The 9,832-nt window shown below is 46.3% G+C and overlaps 2 protein-coding genes across 7 annotated transcripts; one reads left to right on the forward strand and one right to left on the reverse strand.

The window, feature by feature from the left end:
• Positions 1–630: 630 nt before the first annotated feature.
• LOC133887779 (uncharacterized) lies at positions 631–5,352 on the forward strand. Its single transcript, XM_062327757.1, has 6 exons — positions 631–1,387; positions 3,143–3,248; positions 3,339–3,507; positions 3,611–3,798; positions 4,519–4,655; positions 5,062–5,352. The coding sequence occupies exons 1-5, from the start codon at positions 807–809 to the stop codon at positions 4,636–4,638; spliced, it is 1,164 nt and encodes a 387-aa protein (XP_062183741.1). The 5' UTR covers positions 631–806; the 3' UTR covers positions 4,639–4,655; positions 5,062–5,352.
• An 886-nt stretch (positions 5,353–6,238) lies between these two features.
• Positions 6,239–9,345, reverse strand: LOC133887778 (myb family transcription factor RLI1-like). 6 transcript variants are annotated; one of them, XM_062327754.1, is made up of 8 exons: positions 9,160–9,345; positions 8,069–8,653; positions 7,720–7,942; positions 7,508–7,614; positions 7,292–7,334; positions 7,053–7,107; positions 6,873–6,942; positions 6,239–6,693 (listed from the first exon to the last, which is right to left on the reverse strand). In XM_062327754.1, exons 2-8 carry the CDS (start codon positions 8,585–8,587, stop codon positions 6,448–6,450), a joined length of 1,263 nt encoding a protein of 420 aa, XP_062183738.1. In that variant the 5' UTR covers positions 8,588–8,653; positions 9,160–9,345; the 3' UTR covers positions 6,239–6,447. The 6 variants fall into 6 exon arrangements, with proteins under 6 accessions (XP_062183738.1, XP_062183735.1, XP_062183734.1 ...); XM_062327751.1 differs by having other exon boundaries at positions 8,069–8,658; positions 9,160–9,344; XM_062327750.1 differs by lacking the exon at positions 9,160–9,345 and adding an exon at positions 8,771–9,027 and having other exon boundaries at positions 8,069–8,658.
• Between the last annotated feature and the right edge of the window lie 487 nt (positions 9,346–9,832).

The following is a 9,832-nucleotide window of genomic DNA, read 5'->3' on the forward strand; positions in this document are numbered from 1 at the left end:
ACTTCTCACTTAGCTACCGCTATGCATAGTGAAATTTAAATTGGAAACAAATGTTCCAAATCTGATGCATGTGTGTACCTTTCAAAGTGTTTTGTGAAAACGTTCGACATGATTTATTTTGAAAGTGCTCTGTTAAAAAAAACAAGGAAGTGACATGATTTAATTTTTCAAAGAAGTTGTACGAGCTCTTTGTAAGCGGCCCGGCCGGGCTCGGCCCACTTGTCGGCAAAATGAAGAAGGGCTCTTCCGATACCCACTCTGGGCCCCATCTTTCCGAGGGAGGAGCATCCTATGTGCGCAGCCCATGCTCTCTTCTCCGCACGACGCCTTCTTCCCTGCGAGGCGTCCCGGGTGGGCCCACTGGCGCAGAAAACGCACCCACTCAACCACCGCTTCCGAACCGTGGGCACTCTCGTCATTCCGCACCGCGTCCGCTGCAGCCTATCCGTCTCGACACGCGACCCCTGTCCAGCCACTCCCATGACACGTGGGCCCATCCTCCCCAGCTCCCAGCCAGCAGAAGCCGCGTAACGGGATTGGAGGTGCGCTTAGCGACTTGTCCTTTCCCCCATTCTTTTCCTCCCCTACCGACGAAATGTGCCCTACTTAACAAATAGGCAGGCGAGACCCAGGAGAGAGAAAGACACAGAGAGAGGCCGAGGAGAGAGATAGAGAGACAAAGGGGGGAGAGACCAAGCGCCAGAGACACAGAGAGAGGCGGAGGGGAGAGAGAGAGGGGACATCGTGAGAGGGAGGGAGGGAGGGAGGGGTTTTTGGCGAGATTTGAGTTTTCCCACGCTCCCGCCATGGTGTCCGACCAGGAGATCGCCAGCTGCGTCGAGTCCCTCCTCCGCGGCTACGCCGGCGGCCCCGGGGAGGCCTCCTTCGCCGCTGTGCTGCAGCAGGCGGAGGCCAAGCTCGGCATGGACCTCTCCCAGAAGGCGCCCTTTATCCGCGACCAGATGGACCTCTTCTTCGGCCCGCGCCTCCAGGCGCCGCCGCCCAAAGCCCAGACCCCTCCGCCTCAGGTCACCGCGGCCCCCCTGCCGCAGCCTCAGGCTCAGGCTCAGGTCCTCGTCCAGATGGAGGCGACCCCGCCGCAGCAGATGCAACAGCAGCTCTCGGCGCTCCAGCCGCAGCTCATCTTCCAGGCCATGGCCAATCTCCCCGCGGTCATCCCCGGTGCCACCGTCCCCGCGGTCTCCTCGCCGCCGGCCGTTCCCGCCATGGCGTTCTACCCGCCGCCACCCCTCGCTTTCCGCTATACCAGCGGCCTGGGTGGGGCCGCCACTGGTGGGACCGTCTCCTTCCAGCAGCCGAACCCTGGGGTTGGGGGCACTGCTTCCCCCACCGCTGGAGCGCAGGCCGCTAGTGACAACAAGGAAAGGTGAGTTGCAGATGTAATTAGGGTTTCTGTTCCCCAGATTAAGTTATTTATATGTCTACCAATTGCCGCTTAAGTCTAGTTTGTTTTAAGATCTAGTTGGTCAATTCATTTGATTAGGGTTGCTGATTCGAGGCCTATGCTGATAATACCCATTCAGAGCCATGAAATGGCTTATTCTTACTGAGCTAGGGTTTGGGTTTAAGGATTCAAATCGTCTTGTTAGTAAAGTTTGTCAGGTTCCACGTTCAAATCTGTTGTTATGTACTGTAGTTTTCAGGATGTTTTGTTTAGGATTGCGTTATCTGCCTTTTGACCATTGACAATGGCATAATAACTGGTTAGTTGTACTTTTGTTGGTAATTTCTGGCATTTCAACGGAAAATGGTTGACCAGAGAGGAATTCAGGCTTAATTTGGCTTTTTGTATCTTGCATGTCGTGTTTCCAAAAGTTTTCAGTAAAGCGGAAAAAGCCAAATGTGTGGGCAGTGCTGGCTTAAGGTACAAAAGGGCTTGCAAATAGTAGTTTACTAAAAAATACAAACCACAAGCCAAGTGAGACATGTTGCATTTCATGAATTGGTTTGGATTTATTTCACCCCTTTGAAATTCCTGAGAACTGAATGCATCTAATTGTTTTCCTTGTTGGTTTGGATCCTATTTTCTGCCTTGTCTGTTGTTCATGAAATGGTCCCAGCAGCCTGCTCTTGTCATTATCAGACACTTACAAGCGCCCCCCTGCAAGAAAAAAATTTAGCCATTTACTCAAGTTTTTGGGGCACTTAAAGGGTATATCAATCTCAGTTATTTACGATTGTTATTATTAGCAACATCCATCATGATCCTCAACATTTGATTATTAGGATTTGTATGACATATTCATTTTCCAGGTTGATTTAGTGTACAGACTGTAGTTGTATGCACCTTTTGCACAATATATATATTTTATTCTTGCAATTGACTAGGCCTGTGCACTAGAACCATGTCATGTCATGCAAATGGACCTAATTATATCTTGCCATTCTTGAACCATGGAAAAATCCCTTTGTTGGAAACAAAAACATAGAGTCCACCAATGGACCTAGTTATATGGGTCATGAGATCATCTCCATGAATATTTTATATCCGAGAGAAATCAGGGTACTGAATCCAAAGAAAAGGTTAATAGATTCTGTGGACTCAGGAAGTGGTAGTCCTATTCCTGGTGTTCCACTCAGACCTATCTATTTGGATATCATTGCCTGGCTTTCTTGTTACAAGACAAATATGCAAATGCAGTATGGTATGGTACTGATATAGAAGCTGGTCCCGAAGTTTAGTCTGGTCTGCTTGGAGGATATGTTAACCATAACTGTTGGTCACTTGTACCCCACTGGCCAACATTTTTAGATGTTTTGTTTTACTGGTCAAGGATTGCAGATCAGTTTTAGTTTTGAAATTTACTTGTACTCTGCTATAGTATCCTGGTGCTTTTCCTTTTCAAAACATGCTGATTGGTGATAATAAAAAAAAACTCGACCCAAGGGGAGAGACATCACGAAGGCATTGCATTAAGGTTGAGAAAAGGCCCCGATAGCCGGCTACAACCCGTATGCTATCACTGAGGTACCGCACCATGACCATGGGGAACACACAGCGAGAGGTCTTTTTTTGCGAGAACCAGGGTTCAAGCCCTGGTTGGTAGCCTCACACCTGGAGGTCTCACCATCGTGCTATTCACACTCTGCTGATTGGTGATCTATGTCTAATTTCTTCTAGTGCTTCTAAGCGGAAAAGAGGTGGACCTGGTGGTTTAAATAAAGTATGTGCAGTTTCACCTGAACTTCAGACCATTGTTGGCGAGACTGCCATGTCAAGAACTCAGGTACTACCTATTTATCATTATGTTAGAAATGAACATATTCTATACTTTTGAGTTATTCACCCCAGCAAATTAATATCATTATTCATTCAGATTGTCAAGCAGTTGTGGGCGTATATCAGGCAGAATAATCTTCAAGATCCCGATGACAAAAGGAAGATCATTTGCAATGATGAACTTCGTGTGGTTTTTGAAACTGACTCCACCGACATGTTTAAAATGAATAAATTGTTGGCTAAGCACATAACCCCTCTTGACCCAAGTACATGCTCCTATTTCTTTTGGTCAACATCTGCTAAGTTATATCTTCATTTGATATAATTAGTACCATGGAAATTTCTTAAGTATATTATCTTGCCTTGCAGAAGATCAAGTCCATGAAGTAAAAAGAATGAAGACTCCCACTGAGAATCCTCAACCTAGGCCTCCTATTAATCAACCCTCCTTTGTTATTTCTGATGCGCTAGCAAAGTTCATTGGGACACAAGGAACAGTGCCTCAAGATGATGCTCTGAAATACCTCTGGGATTACATAAAAGCAAACCAACTCGAGGTATGAGTATGTCCTACCTTTTTGTTTGCAGAGTAGCCATACCAACTTTTTCTTGACTTCTTGCTTTTGTTGCAATGAACTCCGAGAATTGAGATGCAATTCTATGTTTTTGTAAGATACACATTGATTCAATTTGGAGAAACATCATTGCATTTATTGTTCAGAAGCAGTATACTGGTTAAAATTGAAGCATAAATGACTAGGGTCATTACCTCCCTGTTAATATTGCAAATCCGAATTAGTGCCCTTTTTTATAACATATTGGCGTTATGTTATGCTACTGTGTCTTTTGGGGGGAAAGTGAGGGTTGTTCATATATGTGCTTTTGGGAGTCTTAGATATGCTCTTCCTGGGAAGATTTTTTGGCTACAATGGCAGATGGTGGCCATTGTCTAGATATTTGATTATCTGGATATCTTCAATACTTTTGATATCCTGGAGTCTAGATTGGGGTTAGGAATTGTGACCACCTGATACGTTTATGCTGCACAATTTTATATTAGCAGTTGTTAAATATTGCAGGATACAACTGCCGAATCAAATTCCACATTCCTGGATGCCAGTGTGTGATTTGGTTTTTTGAACTTTATTACAAAGTATTGTCAGCAAATGCATGCCACGTCTGTTTCCTTATCCTTTTCACCTTACCATGTGATTATCAAGAATGTAAATTGCTGTGAACTGGGAAATAATACACCATATACATTTGATTTTGCACAGGATGTCATCACCGCATCAATATTATGTGATTCAAAACTTCAAGAGCTCTTTGGCTGTGAGAGCATTCCTATTTCAGGGTTATCAGAAATGCTTGCTCACCACTTCATCAAGAATACATAGCAAATCCTCATTAACTGGTTAGTCTTTTTTTTTTTGGCTGTATCTCTTTCTTTCTTTTTGAACAGAAAACAGTGAGGGAGGCCCCCACTGTATGAAGATTTTATTAAAACGAACGTTGTGAAAAAAAGAAAGAAAGGAGAGGTATACACAAAAAAGGAAAGAAAAGAAAGGAGGGAGAAGAAATGTTATATAGTACTCTGTAACCAGGCTAAGAACAGAGAGCTAAGGGCGGCGTTCATTCTGTGAGCTTGAACATAAGCTGTCTCGTGTTCTAGTGTCACGTTTGCTTATTTCAGTTAAGATGTTAAGAATGATAAAGACATTGGTCGTAATATAATTTATTGATAACTCCACATCTTTAGAGTTCGTTTTTATCTGCTCGTTGGAATCATTTCCTTTTTCTATTTCTTCCCTTCCATGCAGATCTAGGATTGCAGTGGTGGCAGATAGGCCTAACATTACAATATGGTGTTCTTGACAAAATGGACAGCATAGCTTATGTATTTCTCCAATGTTATGGAATATGAATTGTGCCAGACAAGAATAGATTATTTGTGGTAGCCTGTAATTTGTTATGTCTGCTGGCTACTGCTTCGGTGCCTGGTGTAACCTTTACTGAATTCGTAGTGTTAGTTCCTAAATGTCAAAATGTCATTGCTGACTATGTAAAGTTAACCTTTCAATTTGAATGCCAGGTTAGACTCTTAAGATGCATTGAAAGTTTTCTTCTAATGTTGAAACAGTCTGGGTTCACTGTCCACCAGTCCCAAGTGGATTACAAAGGTAGTGGTGGTGGTTTCTAGAAGAAGAAGAAAAGTTTCTCTGTCTTCGTCATCTTCTTTTCCGCTTTTAGAAAAGGTAGTGCGTCTTGGAGACTCCTAAATTAACTTTTTCTCGACCTGGGTGGCTGTGAAATGTCTATGCAAAAAGGAATGGCTGTTCGATACTCCAATTGCCAACATGATTCCAGAGATCTGTACCTTGAGTCCTTGACATAGCACAGAAATCTTGCTTCTGTTCACAACTTTCCATGCTCTTGAGATGCAAATAAAAGCCATTACTGGCAGAACACACGTTTGCCATCTGGTTCCCGTCGCGCGCGTGGACTGCCAACCGCGGCGCCCCGGCCCACAGCCCGGTCGTGTGGAATGCGAACACCAGCGCCGCACGGCGGCATGGGCCGACTGCGCGCAGCTCTCTCGACACCTACAGAACGGCAACCTGGCCATGGCCGATGTCGCGGGGCGCACGCCGGGGTGCGAGCCGATACCTTGATGGTCCAATCCCCGAGCCAACTTTGATGGTCCATGTCACACTGCAACTTTAATTTTGGATGGCTGTATACTTTTGTGTGTTGCGCCTTGTTGTAGGGTGCCACATGGAGCTTCACAAATGCACATGCTTTGTTGCCATTAGCACTCGACTCCTTTTGTTCAACTGATGGACTTGCCGGTTTAGGCCTGACCTGAATCAAGCCTTTTTACCAAGAAGTGCAATCCAACTGAATAAACTGGAGTCTCTGGATCTCTCAGAACTCTTATGACACGCAAATAGATTTTTGTTTGACGAACCGACACGGAAACTGAAAATTAATCGTGGGTTTACCTTGAGGGATGACGATGATCCTCCCATCTATTCCAGACATTTCAATACATCTTTCCAAAAAGAAAAAAGAAAAATTCGACAGCAAAAACAAAGGGAGTCCTGAACCCCAACATTGTACGTATCATACATCGAGAACAACTATAACATCTGTCAAATCCTACGATTACAAAGCTGACTAGCTAGCAGAGCCCTCACGAGGCTAGGCTAGCTTATCTTCGACGGGAACCCGGCATCGGTGTAGCCGCCGCCGCCGGCCACGGACAGCAGCTGCAAGTCGTCGAACGCGTCATCCTCCTGCTCGCTGACGCCGGGGAAGGCCACGCCGAGGCCGACGCCCTGCAGCTCCTCCCGCGGCTCCATCACGGTCCTACTCGCCTTGAGCTGCTCCTCGAACATCTTCTGCAGCTTCTTGCCCTGCTCCTCGATCCTCAGCTGCAGATTCCGCTGGATCTGCATCACGAGAACGAGATCAACCCACCGAAAATATCAGCAGAAGTTCGATGCTATGACCATCAACACACAAATATATGACCATCAACACACAGATATATATCATCTTGATCTAGGATTCTAGTTCCTTTTTTTCTTTTGCCATCCTGGTCTAGTGTTTTGACACATCGATAGAGCACCTCGAGCTGCTCGTGGAGACGCCTCTGCACGTCGAGCTGGGCGCGTAGTGCTTCAGTGATTTGCATCCCACTGCGAAAAAAAGGACATGCTACCATTAGTCCATGGTTATAGATGTATAAAGTCTATGACATAACCGGAGCAAAATTAGGATTTTTGCAAAGGCAGACGGCGAAAGTTACGTGTTTGGGTCGAGATTCTGCACGTCATTTCCCGCGGCTCTTTTCTCCTGTTTTCCTGCAATTCGACAACATAATGACAACATGTGTCAGCCGGCGGTTGGACGGATGGGCCTGGAATGTAAACAGAATAGCTACACAATGACAACATGTGTCAGTCAGGCATACACAGACGACTGGAGTTGACATGATGGTAGAACAATACTGAACAAATTCATATACTAAATCTTTTGTAGGATTACCTTCAGATGTTGATGCTGGCATGTATTTGGCTATGCGATATTTCTGAAATCGAAGAAGGCAATACCAAACTGTTAGTTAAATTCAACTAGATCATCCTACAAATTGTCACACAAACAACATCTGTTTTCGGCTAAAAACCCATATGTTTAAATTTAAAATTCTCCACAGCTGATGAGTTGAGAAAGTGGCCTTTTATTTTCCAAAAATTCATCAACCTGAAGGTGGCTCTTGATGTGGTAGATCGTGAGGCCATCCGAGTTCATCAGCTTCAGAATCCCCTTGGGAGTCGCCTCTGCAAGTGTCACGCGGCAACAAGAGAAGACTACACATCATGAGACATAATCTCCAGGAAAAGCAGATTAACTAACAACGTGTCGATCATATGTCGGGAACAAAAAAAAGATGTTTCCAGGCCAAGGACGCTCACTGTCCGCGCCGCCGAGCTGGTTCACGCAGTCGACGAACCGCTCGTGGAGATCCTGCGTCCACCGGATCCGCGTCTTGCTCGGCGCGCCTTGCCCGGGCGCGGCGGCGACGTTGCTGGTGTGGGTCGCCGGTGCACCGATATTGCAACCCCTGGACAGCAGGTTCTCCATCGGGCTATGCATGCTCGGCACCTCCCTTGCCGGGAGAAGGGTGCTCGCCGCAACCTTCATAATTTAGACAAACAGGGACACAAGAATCATCATAAAAAACATCCGATCATGAATGGTAAAGAGAAATAATTCTATTCACCAATCCATGAACATTCCATTGCTGCAGCGTAGTTCACTTACATGAGGTGAAAAGGAGTGGGTTTGGGGTTCGCCGCCGAAATGCCTAGCAGCGGAAGCGTTGCCGAACAGCCCATGCACTCTCTCTTGCTGCCGCTGGTGCTGTAATGGCAGCTTGAGTGCAGGAGGCGCCTCCGCGGCGTCCCGCTGCTGCGGCCGGACGTAGTACGTCCTCACCGAGTTATCGCGGAGCAGCAGCGGGTCAATCGGCCGGTAGAGCTGCTCGGCCTCCGGCGACCGGCCGAACGGCGCCGTCTTGGCCGCCGTCATCGCCGGGAGTGTCGTCGTTCCGAGAGGGCAGTCGAACGGCGCCATGCCGAGAAGGTGCTCGGCGGCGAAGAACGCGGCGGTGTCGGAGCCGACGCAGCTGCTCTGCGTCGTGAGCACCGACCTCGGGGTCAGGGCGTACTCCTCGTGCAGCCAGCCGCCCGTACCGCCATGCTGCTGCGGCGCGGAGCTCACGAGCCCCGGGTGGAAGGAGAGCCCGGCGGCGGTGCCGTGAAACAGCTGCGGGTCACACATCGGCGACCCTTAGTTGTGGTCGTGCAGCTTAATCTTCTTGGCGTTCATCTAGCGATCACAAAGTCTCTGAACTGAACAAGCAAGCGGAGAAAAAAATTACAACAAACTTCTATCAATTATTCCACGATGAACTTGAAATGATCAAAAGTTCATTATATACAGAACTTTAGCATTATATGAGACCTGAAACATCAGATTCTAGCAACGAATTAAGAGGAGATTTGGAGCAGGAGAGAGGGATTAGCGCAGCGGCGATGCTTAAATAGGGACGATGCAAGGTTCCATTTCCATCCATTGGAAGCTGGGTTCTAGTGGCATGCAGAATCGAATCCTGCACCGGCCCAGATTCCCGGTGGCGTGTCGCGCAACGCGATGAGAATAATTCGACAGCGTTGAGTGCATGCCTCCGGAACACACGCAACAAAGCTTCGGAATCGCCAAGCAGCCGACGAGCATGCAGCCGCCGTACCGGAGGAGGAGGAAGCAGCAAGAACACGGCAATGCATGCAAGTAGGAGGAAGGCATAGTTGCATGTACATCATCAGCACACAGGGTTGATTAGAGCAACTTACAACTTGAAGGCATCACATGTGCAGCTGGTAGCAATGAAGATCGACTTCTTGGCAATTACCTCTATCGATTACTCGGCATCTGGAGGAAGGATTATATTGGAATCTGCAGGAGAATTGAAAAGGAAGCACATGTGCACAAATGGCTCTAGATCATCTCAATTGGAATATGAATTTCTTTCTCTCTGTGGGGGCCTCCTAATGGAGACCAAGCAACTAGCAACTGACAAGAATAATAAAATCCACCTAGCACATAAAGAACTATCTCCATTTTCTTTTACTTGTCGTTTATGATATTGACACGGTCTCCAATAAGCACGTTTGTTTATTATTTTTGATAACTATCTTTTGGTAAAAATTAATAAATTAGATGATGCTAAAATATTTTTCATAACAAATTCACTATTATCATTTTTATATGCTAAATTCTAATAGTTTTGTGTATATTAGTGATCAAAGTTTTTAAAATTTAACTGCACATATTCTAATACGACATCTATTTAAGAATAGATGTACATATCAAACACAAGGCTAGGGGGCAAACAGGGGCTTTGATGCTTTCACCGTCTCACCCTTTTCCTTGCAAGCTTGCCTTGGATCTTATGGCCTCCATTCCTAGCTGGACCAGGATTGAAAGGACACGGCGTTACAGTAAAGATCAGGGGGGACATCTCTA

The sequence above is a fragment of the Phragmites australis genome, chromosome 13 (genome assembly GCF_958298935.1).
Source record: "Phragmites australis chromosome 13, lpPhrAust1.1, whole genome shotgun sequence".
Lineage (NCBI taxonomy): Eukaryota > Viridiplantae > Streptophyta > Magnoliopsida > Poales > Poaceae > Phragmites > Phragmites australis.